General features: G+C 58.0%; 4 protein-coding genes across 4 annotated transcripts; all 4 read left to right on the forward strand.

The window, feature by feature from the left end:
* Positions 1–500: 500 nt before the first annotated feature.
* LPMP_323550 (chloride channel protein, putative) lies at positions 501–3,155 on the forward strand (the record flags this gene model as incomplete). Its single annotated transcript, XM_010703737.1, has 1 exon — positions 501–3,155. One exon carries the CDS (start codon positions 501–503, stop codon positions 3,153–3,155), a length of 2,655 nt encoding a protein of 884 aa, XP_010702039.1.
* Positions 3,156–3,988: 833 nt separating this feature from the next.
* On the forward strand, positions 3,989–6,817 carry LPMP_323560 (pseudouridine synthase, putative; the record flags this gene model as incomplete). The annotated part of the gene is made up of 1 exon (XM_010703738.1): positions 3,989–6,817. One exon carries the CDS (start codon positions 3,989–3,991, stop codon positions 6,815–6,817), a length of 2,829 nt encoding a protein of 942 aa, XP_010702040.1.
* Positions 6,818–8,007: 1,190 nt separating this feature from the next.
* LPMP_323570 (hypothetical protein) lies at positions 8,008–9,810 on the forward strand (the record flags this gene model as incomplete). Its single annotated transcript, XM_010703739.1, has 1 exon — positions 8,008–9,810. The coding sequence occupies one exon, from the start codon at positions 8,008–8,010 to the stop codon at positions 9,808–9,810; it is 1,803 nt and encodes a 600-aa protein (XP_010702041.1).
* Positions 9,811–13,091: 3,281 nt separating this feature from the next.
* LPMP_323580 (hypothetical protein) lies at positions 13,092–14,909 on the forward strand (the record flags this gene model as incomplete). Its single annotated transcript, XM_010703740.1, has 1 exon — positions 13,092–14,909. One exon carries the CDS (start codon positions 13,092–13,094, stop codon positions 14,907–14,909), a length of 1,818 nt encoding a protein of 605 aa, XP_010702042.1.
* Between the last annotated feature and the right edge of the window lie 321 nt (positions 14,910–15,230).

The following is a 15,230-nucleotide window of genomic DNA, read 5'->3' on the forward strand; positions in this document are numbered from 1 at the left end:
CCCTCTCTCTTGCGCGCACCCATGCTAAACCTCTGTTGATGCAGTGCACGGCGCTGTTTCGCTTCACATTAGTTCTCCCTTTGTCTCACTCTTTGCCACGCCATCTTGTGTGGGTGGATGCCGAGTGATCCTTCTTTTCCCCCTACATGCACCAGCTGCTCCCGCCACTGCTCTCCTCTCAGTACACTTTGCCCTGCGGTCGCGTCTTGAACACGTGACTTGACGTCTTTCCTTCCTTTACCCGGAGGTGCTGCTCGTTGCGCTCATTCTCTCGTCTCTGAGTTGGCTGTTCTTGAAAAATTGCAGAAGTCCCTGTCGTCGTGACGGACAAGAGCCGCGCCAGTGCCTCGAACGAGCCCACCGTAGGCAGTAGTGGTAGTGGTAGCCCCTTCCCTACACTAGCTCAGCCTCCGCTATCGGGGTCGCCGTCCTCGTCCATAACGTGGCGCCAGTGTAGTTTTTCACGAGCGTGCCTTTTCAGATCCCTGGCGACAGCAGGTATGAGTGCACGGTACGGCAATGCTGGCTCTAGCGGGGTACTTGACACGCCGTCCGCTACCTGCCGCAGGCGAGAGGCGGACGCAGCGACGGCTGCCTGGTTCTACGAGCTTAGGAGGGAGGTGGAGGAAGCCGGGGACGCCGCGGTAAATCGTTCTCGAGCGCCACTGTTTGAGAAGGCCCACCGCCCGCACGTGTTTACCGCAGAGGAGCGACGGCGCATGGATTGCTATGAGAGCATTGATTACGCCGAGGGTCAATCCCTCGTTCACCGCGTCAGTACTACTCGCCAAAGTCGGACGGACACGCAAGGGAGGCTGCGTCTGGCGATGTTTATCTTGATCGGCCTCGCCGTTGGCGGCTGGTCTCTTCTGCTGCTTCAGACACTAGACTACCTTGCGGAGGTGAAGCTGAATGCGGTGCAGGGGGTGGTGCGCAGCCGCAACAGCACTTATTCGCTGTTTAACGAGTCTAGCTTCTACATGTCGTCGCTGCGGAGCTCTGGAAACAAGAGCGGTGACGACGACAGCACTGCGATAGTGCTGCGCACGATATCGTGGTCAGCGCTGCTGCGCGGATGGATGCTGTACACGATGTGGGGCATGCTGATGGCGCTTCTGTCGTCTCTCTGCTGCCTTGTCATGCCGAGCGCCGCTGGCAGCGGTATCCCAGATGTTATGGCGTACCTCAACGGCGTCATGTTCCCGCGCATCTTCAACGTTCGGAATCTGGTGATCAAGTCGCTCTCGTGCATCCTCGCAGTGAGTGCCGGTTTGCCAGTGGGAATAGAGGGGCCTATGATTCACATGGGGTCGCTTATTGGAGCCGGTCTCCCCACCGGCCGCAGCCGCTCTCTGAGGTGCAGCGCCACTTCCTTCTTTGATCAATTTCGAAATCCGCGCGATGGGCGTGACTTCATCTCCGCCGGCGCCGCTTGTGGCTTGACGAGCGCCTTTTCGAGCCCTCTGGGCGGGATGTTGTTTGTCATGGAGGAGATGGCGACTCATTTCTCTGTACGTTTGGCGTGGCTCGTGTTTCTCTCCTGTCTCTCGTGCATGTGGATCATTCAGTCGTGCAACTCCTTTCTCTCCGGCTGGCATTTCCTCGATCGATCCGCCATGGCATTCGGTAACCTGCGTGAGGCCTCCATCGCGATGTTCTACATCGACACCGTGCCAGAGAACACGGTCCCCTTGTACACGTACACGTTCATTCCTACGGTGACGGTGGCGGTGTTGTCTGGCCTCTTGGCAGTGGCTTACACGATCAGCAGCATCTGCTTCTCCCGGTGGCGCTCGCGCTACCTCTTCCCCACAGCGCTGTACCGCGTGCTGGAGCCGTGCGTATTCGCATCTCTCTTTGCCACAGCCTGCTACGTGTTGCCCCTCTTCACACCATGCGTGCCGACCCCACAGCCGACGCGCGAGAAGAAAGAGGCCCTACACGTGGAGCTGTTCACCGCGTTCTGCGCGCAGCCGGAAACAACCCATCACCCGCTCGCCACCCTCACCATGACTAGCCCTTACAACCTGCTGCGCCTCTTGTTCTCGCGCCACTCCGCGGGGCTCTTTCCTGCTTGGTCGCTTCTCCTGCATCTCTCGATTTACATGGTTGGTTCCAGCTACGCTGGTGGCATGTTCATCTCCTGCGGCACCGTAATCCCGTCGCTGCTCATCGGTGCTGTCGAGGGGCGCCTTATCGGGGTTCTCTTTCAGCGCCCGGTGTGGGCGGACGAGGGCGTGGTTGCCCTTATCGGGGCTGCCGCATACTTTGCCGGCATCTCCCGCCTTACCTTCGCCCTTGTCGTCGTCGTGATGGAGTTGACGGCGGATGTGTCGCACATTACGTGTCTCATGCTCGGTATCCTGCTCGCCAAGGGCATCGCGGACAAGTGCTGCCATTCCTTTTACCATGCCTCGTTGGAGGTGAAGGCTGTCCCCTTCCTTGAGGCCCAGGCGAGCATGCACCTACTTGACACATACACTGCCCGCGACATCATGACGACCCCGGTTAAAGTGCTGGAGACGATGGACACGGTTCTGCACGTGCTCGAGGCGCTGACCATGACACGGCACAATGCCTTTCCTGTCGTGCGAGTCGGTGAGGCGGACCAAACCTACGAGGGCATGATTACGCGCGCACAGCTTCATCTGCTACTCTGGGTCGTGTATCTGCGCCAGATAGATGATGTCGCAGAGGTACTCGTCGACAATGAAGGTAATGCCAGTGACGAGGCAGACAGCGTTGACGGCGCAACCGATGCGCGGAGCGGGACGGCATCGGAGCAGGCCAGTTCTGAGAGCCTCATTCAATCCCACGTCACAGCAGCTGACCTGAAACGTGTGCACGAGTTTGTTTTCTGGAACCGCCTGCCGAGCATTCCCATGATGGAGTACCTGCCACTGTCTACCATTCGCTCGTACATAGACCTTCGTCCGTACGTGGACAGCAGCGCACCGTACGTGCAGCAAGGCGTTTGCGTCTCCAGGGCGTACTACACCTTTCGCCACTTGGGACTCCGCCACCTGCCGGTGCTTGATCGAAGACAGCGGGTGGCTGGGATACTCACCAGGGTGAGCTTTGTGGGCGACCGACTCATGGAGAAGGTTGGTGCACGAGCCGCTGGCGACTTTGTGGACATCGAGTGGAGAAGGTGATCATGGCAACGAGCGGACCGAGGAGCAGCAGTAGCAGTGCCACGGTTCCCTTAAGTGTCGTGGTCGTTCCCATCCACTCCCCCCCTTGCATCTCCTGCGCTGCTGTTCAGAAGATAAAAATGTTTACTGACATCTTTTCTCTTGTGTGCTGCTGCTGTTGCTGCCTGTATGCGTTATCGCCTATTCCCTCATGAAGTCCATGTGACGGCGCCAATACCTCCACGCCCTGAGGCTTGTAGGCAGGGTTTGTGCGCTGAGCAATACCGGCCTGGTACGCTGAGTGGAAGAACAGAGTCGAAGAGCGGGAGAGGGAGGGGGGAGGGGGGAGAAGACTGTATGGAGTCACCTGTGGGGAGGGAAATGGGGGTGGGGTATTGAAAGCAGCGGAGCAAGTAAACTCCCACCCCTCTCCCACCCCCAATGGCAGACCCCTGATACCGGTACCCCTCACGACTTCGTGTCTCTTCTTATTACCATTGTGTGGGCTTGCGTGCGCGGTTGTGGTGCGCGCCCTACGCAGTGGGCTCGCCGCTGAGCCTCCTCCTTATCCGCATCTCTAACTTGCTTTTTTTCTGATGTGCACACTTTTGCTCTTCTTCCACCCCCCTCCGCTCCTCCTTCACTCTCTTCCCACCGTCTATGCTGACTGTGATGTTTTCCTCGTCTCCGTCTTCGCCCTCGTCTTGTGTAGCAGTGAGATGACCACAAAGCCACCGAGCGCACAAAACACGCGTGAGGACGAAAGACCTCCTTCACTGACGTTGTGAAGGGGTTAGACACGCAGTGACATAGTTGCTCCCTTTCTTGTCCTGCTTTTCCCCAACCTGACGGCGATGCTACGCGCCTGTGGTATCACCGCATTTCTCACGCCCTTGCCTCCCCTTACACTTTCGTCGACACCGTGCTCGGATGGCGCTCGGCTGAGTGCTGAGGCGACAGACCTCGTCACGACACCGGTAGGGTGCGCCGCCGGTGATCTCAAGAACGTACCAGAAGACTTTGTGGTGGTGGAGGTGGATCCGACAGGGCAGCGCACCGATGCAGAGGACTACAACTTTTTATCTGTGAGCCCATCAAGTCCACGATCCTGCGGTGCTGATGACCCGGTCGATAGGGGAGCCAAAGAGAACACCTTTTCCAGAGAGGAAGCTGCTCTCAGGTTACTACCACCCGTGTTGTCTCCGCAAGTCAAGCAGCCGGGGACAGGCTCGCGCTCTATGCAGGCACTGCGAGACATGCTGACCGAACGCACCCCAGAACTGCAGCGCTACTTCGGGACTGTCGCCGAGATGGAGACGCGTGTGTCATCTGCCTTCACTCAAACGACACTCTCCCTGCTTCTTCGAGACATTCGCGCCGCTGCTCAGGGCAGCTCAACAGTGCAACACGATGCGGGGTCGACTACATCTTGTGCTGTAGCGGCGAGTCTGCCGTGGTGGAGAACGCCTGCGCTAACGCTCGGCCACTTCGCAGAGAAGCGAGAACGGCAGCTGGTGCACTTAATGGTGCGCTGGCGCTTTCCACACCTCCGCTCCTGCGCCGACGCACCGTCGCCGCCGTGTGCCACGGACGCTCTCTTGTCAGGAGGTAATAACGCCTCTGTGATTTCGTGCTCCGTGGACTTGCATTATGTATTGTTTTGCGCAACGCTTGGGAATGACGCAGGGCTGTGCATAGCAAGATGGTCAGTGGAAGCGCAGACAGCCCGCCAGGCGGGGAGCTTGAGTGACGAGATCCGCGCAGAGCTGCGTGAGTTCTTTAGCAAGGATGACAGTGAAGCTTGGTCTCCTTCTAGAGCGCGCATGAGTGCTGCAGCGAAGGGGGTCTGCTGCACCTCTTTCGATTCCCTGGCTGAAGCTATGCGACGGCAGCCACCGCATGAGGCAGTAATGAGCGCCGCCGCGGAGTCGATACCGCTGGTTTCTAACAAGGATGTTCGGCGCCAGGTGCACGAGCTGCTTCGCCGCTTCTACCCGTTTGTGAGTTGCTACGTACGCGAGGGACGTGTGACCCTGCGCTATCGCACCCCACCAGACGATAGCAGCAGCAGCAGCGGCAGAGACAAGAAGCTGACGAACAGTTCAACTGCGCGTCCAGTGAGCAGCACTGGCCCTGGTGGTGGGGCTCGGCGCACCCGTGCCGAAATGGAGGACAACTCAGAAGACGCGTTGTCCTTGCTGGCTGCACCGGTGCTCCTTAGCGCCACTCCGGCATACGTACACATCGTTGTAAGGAAGCGGAACTTGGACACAGCGGAGATGCGCCAGTTGCTGGCCGAGTACTTCGCCGTGAAGGACGGCTTCGTCTGCGTTGCAGGCATGAAGGATAAAAAGGCGGTGTCGGTGCAGAGGTGCTCTGTCCCTGTGGTCACCACAGGCGAGGCGCAGCGTCGCATACGTGCGCTCCTGACGAGCACGGCAGCTTTCCAACCCGTCACGCTGCGCTGGCCGGCAGACCCGCAGCAAAGCTATGCCGTGCTCCTTCGTGCGAGTGCCTCTAGCGCACCAGTGCATCTCGGGCAGCTCTCTGGAAACTGGTTCTCGCTGCGCGTTCGAAACGTGCGCTGGGCCGGCGAAGCAGATCTGAAGAGATGGGCAGCGCCACCACAGACGACCACACTTGAACACACGCCGCCGCCGCCCTTCGAGAACGCGCAGCAGAGACGGGAGCTCCGAGCAGCCCTTCAGCATCGCTTCGCGAGGTGCGCAGAGGTGGGCTTCATCAACTACTTTGGTCAACAGCGCTTTAGTGAGACGATCGAGCGCGTTGATGATCACACCGGCGTTCACCTCTTCGCCGGCAGGTGGGTAGTAGCAGTCCGAAGTCTGTATCGTGCGTGCCTCGATGTTTACAATGCATTCCCTGACAAGATGGAGGCGCGCTTCGTGTCAGGCAACTCGCGCGATGCGCAGGTCATGACGCACGCTCTACGGCAAGCCTATCGCATGTACTTCTCCGAGTATCCGCTCAGCAGTGCTGATGTTCAGAAGGAGAGTGATGTGTGGACGCGTCTCTGCGAGAAGGCCATCACGGAGGGCGTGCCATTCTACCTCAGAGCCCTGTGGGTGCACGCAGGACAGAGTGTTTTCTTCAACCTCGTTGCCTCCTATGTGGTCTCCAGGGGCATGGCAAGTGCAGCAGCAGCATCCCGCCAGAACGACTGCGGTGACCATCAGGCCGCTACCTCAGCGGCCTGCACAAACCCTGGCAGCAGCCCATCCGAGCGAGCATTCGCGCCGCTCTCACTTGACGTCCTTGCGAGCGTGCAGCTGCCGCTTGGCGGCTACTACGTGGATCGAGTCGTGGCGGACAGCACTCACCTCAGCGACTCCTCGTCGGCCGTTTTATGGACGCAGTGGAAAGATGCAGCCATCCAGCACACCTTACAGGAGCTTCGATGGACCTTGGCGCAAGCGTTTGAGCAGCGCCGCGTGGCTGGGGTGCCGGTGCCTGGTTCGTGGCGCGCACTAGTTGCACGTCCTACTGATGCTTCTCTGGACTGGGAAGCAGAAGCGAGCGCCGAGGCGCAGCAAGGCGTCTGCCTCGATTGTGGCGCGGGCGAAGTGTACCACTCCGTGATGCGGCTTTCCTTTGTATTGCCCTCGTCATGCTACGCCACCGTCTTCCTGCGAGAGGTGCTGGGGTGCGACAAGTGGTGGTAATCACCTGCATCCTGGCTTCTACCAACGCGACAGGGAAGAACACATGAAGGCACAAAGTGGGTCGAGGGGCACATGCACGGGTCTACGAAGAACGTTGAAGGGGATCGTCACTACTTTTCTGTAAACCCTATCCGCCATCCACGCATGGGCACACTACTTTGGTGCTGGAAGGCGTGTGCTGATCTTCAGTGATGTGCATCGCTCTCGCTTTCCTTCTCCTCCTTTCTCTTGAACTTTGCTCTCTCCACCACGCTTCCTGCTGTCGTTCCAGGATCTGGTGTCAGCACTGCCGGCGTTGCTGGGGTGGATATGTGGCTGAGCCGCGGATGGAGTGAGTGGTTGAGGGAAAGTGCCGTGGTGCCATCCTGCAACGACATACCCCCTCTACGGCGCTTTGCTGACTGTTCTACTGTTTTTTTACCTCATTCGCTTAACCTTTTCATTTCTCCTGTCCATCCCCGCCCCCGACAGACAGACACACGTACATCGACGTAGATTAAACTCTTCCCGGTACCGCACAGAGGACTGAGTCCTCCTGTGCAGTTAATCCCCCTTTGCCTCGCTTTCTTCTGTCATTAGACACTGCGATCTGCTCCGCCCCCTTCGCCTCCCCCCTTGTCATTGAAGCAGCATGGACACTGCTTGCCTCGGTTGTTGTTCTCTTCTTCATCTTGATCGATTTGCGAGAGGGACAAAGTTGCCTGCGCTTGGCACACCGAGTCAGTGGCCCAGCCATTTTGAGGAAGGGGGGAGTTGAGCCCATTCGTGGCGTGTGTGCGCCGTTGCCGAATCACGTCTGAAGGGCAAGGGCGTTTTGCCAAGAATTAATTATACGCGTCAAAACCTCCTTGTGCGCGTGCCAGGTGTGCATCGCTTCTCTTATCGACGCCTGTTTTGGTGCCTTTGAGGTGTGCACATCGGCTTGAATTGTTTTCCTTTGGTGTGCGTTTTCCCTTTCCTTCTTCTCCGCTTGTACGCACCAACACAGATGAGCCGGGAGAAAGGGTGAGCAGGTGATTTGCTCCGCACTCTCCTCCTCTTGCACAACATCATTGAGCAGCTCCACGCCCCCTTCCCCCCTACACACACACCCACACCGGTGCATTTCTGTTGCCCTCTACTCTCCATTCGCCTCCCTCTCTCCTCTTTTCCCTCTCGACGCACCCCGTGAGGTAGCGCAGACGTGCAGGATGGATGTAGGACGCGAGGGCCACTCGGGCCTTTATACCATGCACTTCTCCACAGTGTTCCCAGTGGAGAAGGCGTCACAGGAGAAGGCAAGCAGCACCGCGACGAACTTGTCCTTCTCATCCTCGCCACCGGTACCGGCGTCCTCCGAGGAGGTCAAGCCTAGCGCGAGCGGCACCCCGGGCTGCTCTCTCTCCCAGTTCAGCCAATGGCACATGCTGATCCGCGTGGACGTGGAGAACGAAATGTTCTTTGTGAAAGGTGACGCCAAGGTGTTCTCGCCAACGCCTTCGCTGACCAGCGGGATGGCGCGCGGCATCAACCGCGATGGCACACCCACGCAGAGCTCGACGTCGCCGGACGGCATCCCGATTGTGCCTGTGCATCAGAAGGATCGGCGGTGCAGTGTTTCTATTGGGAGCTACTATCGTCAAGTCGAGGGCCTCGAGGCTGCAGGGACAGCACCGTCGTCATCCATGCTCGGTTTGGAGGTGCGGATGCCACGACTGGAGGCGGCTGTGTTGGGGATCGCGAGGCCGGAGATGCTGACGGACGTCGTGCTGAACTGCTCAGGACACAAGTCCTGCGGGTGGTACATGGGCGCAGTAACGGTGACGGCGGAAGGGAAGGCGGTAGTGACGCCGCAGACGATTCGGTTCCTACTGAAGCCCTTCTACGGTCACCGATGCGCGCAGTGCCTCGACCCTGTCTACGCCATCGGCTACACGTGCGAGCACTGCCAGGTGCCCCACTACTGCTCTCGGGAATGCATGAATTCGCACATGAAGCGGCATCACAAGCTCCTGTGTCCGCTGTTGTATGAGAAGTACCGCTGCCAGTCTGGGGAGGTGGTGACGGAGGTGCCGGATGGGTCGGCACTCGTGGCGTGGTGGCGCTGCCTCGAACACGGCACCTTTAGCGTGCTGGTGGACCCCAACAACTCTCTCGGCTACGCAATTGAGCTGACGCTGAACGTGCTCAAATCGACACGGCAGGAGGGCCTGCAGTACCGCCTGGTGTCGTCCACGGCACTGACGTCGTCGCCGCCCCAGGAGGAGGTGGCGCGGTTCGCCTGTGTGCTGCTGCGCGAGGTGAACCGCAGCGCTATACTGGTGGGCTGTGCGCCGCTCGCGGCGGCTTGCCTCGATTATCTCTACGTCTTCAGCCCAACCGCCGACTTCGCCATCCAGGCGCATATACTCTTTTTCACCACCTTTCACTGCGAGGACCTCGACGTGCCGATCGACACCTTCGAGGAGTACGTCTCCTACGCACGTCCCCTCCACGCGCTGGCGTCGCTGCAGATCAACTACGCGCTCAAGAGCACGATTCCGGCAGAGTTCTGGCGTCGTGTGAAGGTTGCGAAGGACTCTATCGCCTCGCTGCTGGCGGTGACTAACGTCGTGCCCAGCGGCGGAGTGGAGGGAGTGAGAGAGATCATCACAGCACAACAGCGCGACGCACTCATGATGCTGTCGCGCATTTTTGTGATGATGGCGGCGCGTGCGCCCGAGAGTGAGTGCCAGCGCTGGCTGGAGCAGGCAGAGCGCTGCCTGAGTCAGTGCCAGGATGGCCTGGCCGTGCCCAACTCCTGCGAGGTGGATGCGATGATATGCTTCCGCCGTGCAGCCCTCTTGCTTCTCTTCAAGACTGATGCGAAGACGGAGGAGGCCAAGGTACAGCGGAAAAAAGGTGAGTCGTTCCTAAGGCTGCGTCAAAATCCCTCGATTGACGCCACAAGAATGCAGCAGCAGAATGGCGTGGAAAAGGGTGAGCAGATCCAGGATGGCGTCATGAAGGCATAGGCGAGTCTAGCTAAAGAGAACGGTGGACGGGGATATGGAGGCTGGCGTTGACCAATGGGTGACCTATCCAAAGAGAAGTGCATGGGCGGCGGCGAGGAAGAGAGGAGGGCAGCCGGCAGCAAAGGGCAACCAGCTATGCACGGATTGGGCGCAATGGATGAGGTGCGGTCAGGTGAGATGAATGACGAGGAAATTCGCCCCACACCCTCCTTCACCAGATTTGTCTGCACAGGCGACTTGTACGACCGATCTGTTTCCCCACATTTTCTTCTCTTGCCTCCCTTGTCTCTTCTCAATCTTCAGCTTGCACCTGAGTCTCTCGCCATATCTGCTCCTTTTACTCTCTGACTGGTGAGATTGTGTCGTGCCTCTTGCGAGTTCTGTGCGCCGGCGTTCACCTCGAACAGAGGCGGATGGTAGGGGTGTGAGGGGGGAGGGCGGAGAACGCTCTAGGCGGCAGGTGTTCTCCCTTACTCTTCCTCCTTTGCTATATAGTTTTTCGTGTGTTCACACTGCGTTGGTGGTGTTGGTGGCCGTTGGCGATTGTGCTCGTGAGCTGAAGAGCGCGCGGCTTTGTATAGGTGTGTGTTGAGGGGGCGAGTGAAATGTAAGAGGGAGGGCTGGTAGGCTACAGTGCGTAGAGCTCTGTGCCCCAGGACCGGATAGGGAGAGGGGAGCGGGAAAAGTGGTGGTGTGAGAGGGAGAGGAGGCACAGAAATGGAGCCCACGAGCGCGGAGGGGGGGGCTGGGTAGGAGAGCCTTGTGCATTTTTTGTTGAGCGAAGGGGGGCAACTGAATACAGGCGGAGATGGGTGCGGAGATACCTCGACGCACCCACATGCAGCCTTGTAGGCCTCTTATTTTTCTCGTTCCGTTGTGTCTCACAACGGACCTCTACCGGGGTCGGTCTGCGAGCGTGTGTGTGTGTGTGGTGATGTGCGCTCCCGCTAACTCGGGGATAGCCCTCGCCACGTACATCGGGTGGACTTCAGAGAGCACTCGCGTCATTTGTTTTTTTTTCTCCGCTTCATGATCTCCACCTTCTCCCCGCCCTCTTCCAACTATGTTGGGCACTTCTTCGCACTCCTGCCCTCTTTCCCTCCGCCTCTTCTCTCCCGCTCGTCTTCTTTCTTTGCGCATCTCAGTCCGCGCACACCCAGTGCGTTGTCTGTTGCTCTTGCTTCTCTTTTATTCCCGTCGCCTGTGTGTGGTTGTGTGTGATTGTGTGTGTAAGGAGTTTGTTTATTCTCACACTGGTCTTGGTTGTCTAGCTAAGTGCCACCTTTAAACAGCAAAGAAGAGAGACCCTGCACCGTGCAGTCGTGCCTGTTTCACCCTATCCCCCCCTTCTCTCTTGCCTTGTGAAGTGCACGTGTGTGCACATACGCATGTTTGTCTCTGTGCTTCTCTGCCAGTCTTCTCTCTCTCTCTCTCTCCACCTTCGTCCTAAAAAGGCCAAACGAAAAACAAAACACGAGGAGTTACAGCGCACGCTACAAGAGCTGCGAAGTCGTCCTAATACCCATCTCCATCGCTCTACCTAGCCAGTGCCTCACAAGCTGAATGCCGACTATCACGCAGCGGCTATTCCCGGTTCCCCCTTCGAGTGACGATGAAGTCGAGCAAGAAGAAGGGGTGGTTGGACCGAGGTGTAGCCTCTCTCTCTCTCTTTACCGCTTGTATACCTCACATCCCTTACTTTCTCTTTCTCTCTGCGTGCCTTTGCATATGCGAAGGCAATGCTAAACTCTTCGGCCTCACCTGAGTTCTCTTCCCTACCTCGCCTCTTGAGTGAAGTTCTCGGGTAGGGGCAAGCGGTGCGAGGGCGGGGCTGGTCGTGAGTCGGTGAAAGGCGAGTTGGCTGCATCATCAATCTAGCAGCGACTGCTGCAGTCTTGACCTCCTTCAAGCATACAGGCACACATATGGTTTCATCGATACCTCATTTAAGTTCAGCGACAAAATGCCTGGGCTCGTGCCTTACTCACTCTCTCCTCCCTCCCCGTCGACCTCCGTGTGTCCCATTCTTTTCGCCTTTGCTCGCTCCGTATACATTGGCTTACTTGCTGCTCGAATTCACCTTGCGCCTGGCGCACGCGCACCCACACACACACCCACATGCATATCCATTCATGCAGGCACACTGGCGACTGTACCTGCCCTGCTCTTTTTGTTTTCGTTTCTGCCCCTGTCAATCTGAGGGCCGGCATCCACTTGTTCCTCTACCCCCAGCAGGCACCAGCTCAGCGATTCCGCCTAACGACTCTCTATGTAGTGCGCGCTGTTGCTCTTCTCGCTGCTCTTTTGCTCTCGCATTCTCACTCCCCATTTTTTCTAGGTTGTCTCTCTCCCCCCTCTCTCTTGCAGTGCATGGTCGCCTTGGACAGTGGCTGCAGACGTTCATCGACGGGCCCCTGTCCTACTATCTCCTCGACTTGAGCACCTTCTTGTTCCTCCTCCACAGCCTGTCAGTGAGACGTCATTGCCGTTTGAAAGACGAAGAGAAGGAGAACTATTTCTGCCTCTTTTCTTCAGGGGGTTTTGATCTCGTACCTGCGCTCTCTCTCTCTCGGGTGTTTGTGTGTTGATATTGCCGGCCCGCAATTCCAGAGGCTCAGAGTTAGCGAGAAACGCCGGTGCCGCGCGCAAGCGCTTATTTTGACCCCCTTTTTTTTTTTTGCGCACCTCGCGAGGCTTCTTTGCTCAGCTGCTCTTTAGCGTTTTTCACTGTCGCACTGCCGTTTGCCATCCCGCATGGGCCCCCTGTCCCATCACTGCTCGTGTGTTGGAGTCAGCCCCATCCATTCGAACCCCCGCTTACATCTCTTCCAGGCAAGACAGGAGCGCCGGAAAGATGTAGAACCCGTCATTCTCGTGAACACCGAGCAGAAGACCTACATGCCATCTCTAATGACCACCTTGAGTCATAAGTCTCGGTGTCAGCGGCACGGTTGCCCACACTCGCCGCATGGGATGATCTCACTATACGTATGGTACGGGTCATCAAGCCGATTCTCGTCTCTCTACCTTCCCTCTTTTCCCCACACCTTCTACTCTCTCACGCCGGCGAAGGAAGCTAAGCCCTCTTCTTCCAAAAAAAATTTCCTCTGTGGATCTTGTTTCCGCATGGGGCGTTTCTTCCGTTGCTTGCACTTTTTCTAGTAGTGCCTCTTTCTGCGGTCAGGAGGTGCTTTGGACCACTTTGTTCGTGGCCCACTCCCTTGCTTAGATTGACTACCAACTTGCTTTCCCTCCATCTCTTTCTCCTGCCATTACTCTCAATGGCGTTTTCGCTACCCTCACGTGCGGCGGCGGCGGCGCTGCTTCTCATCCTGACCATACTGATTGACTGCGTCCTGTGCTCTTCTCCTGCGACGGTGGCGGTAGACGACGACCACCTGCCGAATCCCAGCTGGAGTCGCACCTGCACCTCTCCGTACGAGGTCTGCTCCACCATCGAGGTGTATCAGTACTGGGAGGAGAAGAAGAATCGCTTGAGTTTCACTGTGGATGCATTAATGAAAGACCCGAACGAGAAGGGTGTGCTCACTGTGTGGATGGTGATGGATGACCCAGACATCAACGTAGCGAAGGGCATCTTTCGTGAAGGCATCAACGTCGTCATTGTGCACCCGCGCGGGTCAAGGGAAACACCATCGTTTATGACGTGCGCCAATACGTCGAGTCCCTACAACAGTCAGTGCTGGATGTCTACGGCGTGCGCGACCGAGCTGGCGGCGGCAGCGAAAGCCAAGGACAATCCTCTGAACATGTCGCACTACTCAGCGGACCAGGCGGTGCACGATCTCAACTGGGCACTGCGCACCCTCGGCGATGGCCGACCCAATGTGGTGTTGGGCCAGGGCCTGAGCAGCATGCTGGCCATTCGTCTCCTGCAGTACCACAGCGATACCAAGGCAGCAGTGGTGCTGCTGGACTACGCGCACCCGCTCGTGTTTGACGTGTACAACTACTTCGGTGGCGGCGGCATGGACGCTGCCCTGCAGCACATCCTCGCGCTGTGCGATGACCAGGCAGCGTGTGTGGGACGACTGGGCGCCACTGAGGGGTCGTTGAACCGTCTTAAGGCGGTCATGGCTATGGCAAAGAAGGGCCAGCTCTCGTGCGCATCGCGGCTAAAGTGGACCGGCGGCAAAGGCGGTGGCGCCGCCTTTGCAGGTGAGCTGCGTGCGGTACTGGCCCTGATGCTGCGGTACCCCGTCTACCCCTTTCTTGCAAGCAAGGCAGATCTGCTGAACTTGATCCCGTCGCTGCTGTACAGGGTGCAGCGCTGCAATAACAAGGATGTCGCGGCGCTCAACAAGCTCTTCGAATACTTGAGTGGCGCACGGAACTACGAATGCCCTGACAGTGTCGCCCTGCAGATGCACTGGCTCGTGAACGACTTCCTTCAGGCAGCGCCGCCGGCCAACGTTGACTCTTTTCGCAGCAACGCAGCGGCGAGGCATCTGCTCCTACCCCCTTCCAGTGCGCTGTCCTCGTTTCACGCTGCCGCCGCCAAGTTCCCACGTCTTTCTCGCAGCGCTGCCTCGCAGGTGCTCCCGGTCAATGCTACACAGCAGGTTCTTTTGCTAACCGCTGACGTAGACGCACTGCTGCCCGGAGGTGCAGCCAGCCAGGTTGCCATGGCCTTTCGCGAGCTTGGGAATTCAGTTCAGCTGCGTCAGCTGCGAGGTATCGTGAACCAACCTGCCGCCGCGCTTACGCCGTGTCTGGTAAACAATCTGAAGATGCTCAAGGACCGTGGCGTTTGGGCGGATCACGCTCAGTGCACAATCAATACCGCCCACAGGATCGACTTCATCAACGGTGCGACTGACGTCTACTACGGCACAGCTGACGCCTGGGACTTTGACAAGCCAAACACTGACGAGACAAGCGGCGATCGTGGTGACGACGATGGAGGTAAGAGAAGCCTGCGTAATTTGTGGCGTATTGTTGCCCGCGTCCTGCTCGTGCTGATACTGCTCGTGGGCATTAGTGCCGGTGGCTACTTTGCTTACCACTATCTTGCGGCGAACGGCATCTTCCGTTATAGCCGCGTCAGCGACAACTTTTACGATAACCTGCACCAATAGAGGTGATAGCCGAGGGATCATCTCTCCGCACTGACACTGCGTGCGTCTCTTTTACCGATGCTTTCGTTTTTCAGCCATACGCCTCGTTTCTCTCTATCTCTCTCGCACGTGCGCGCGCGCACTCACTCTCTATTCTCGAGCTGTTGTTGTCCTCTGCTGACGTGCCAGAGCGACACCTTCCGGTCGTTGCCTCCGTCTCTGGTGGTGTTTCCTTCGTGGCCTATCGTGCAGGACTACATTGGCTTCTGGGTGACACCGTATCACGGAGACGAAACATGCTGAATCCAAACGAAGAAAGAAACACCAACGACAGCAGGCACT

The sequence above is a fragment of the Leishmania panamensis genome, assembly GCF_000755165.1.
Source record: "Leishmania panamensis strain MHOM/PA/94/PSC-1 chromosome 32 sequence".
NCBI classification, from domain to species: Eukaryota; Euglenozoa; class Kinetoplastea; order Trypanosomatida; family Trypanosomatidae; genus Leishmania; species Leishmania panamensis.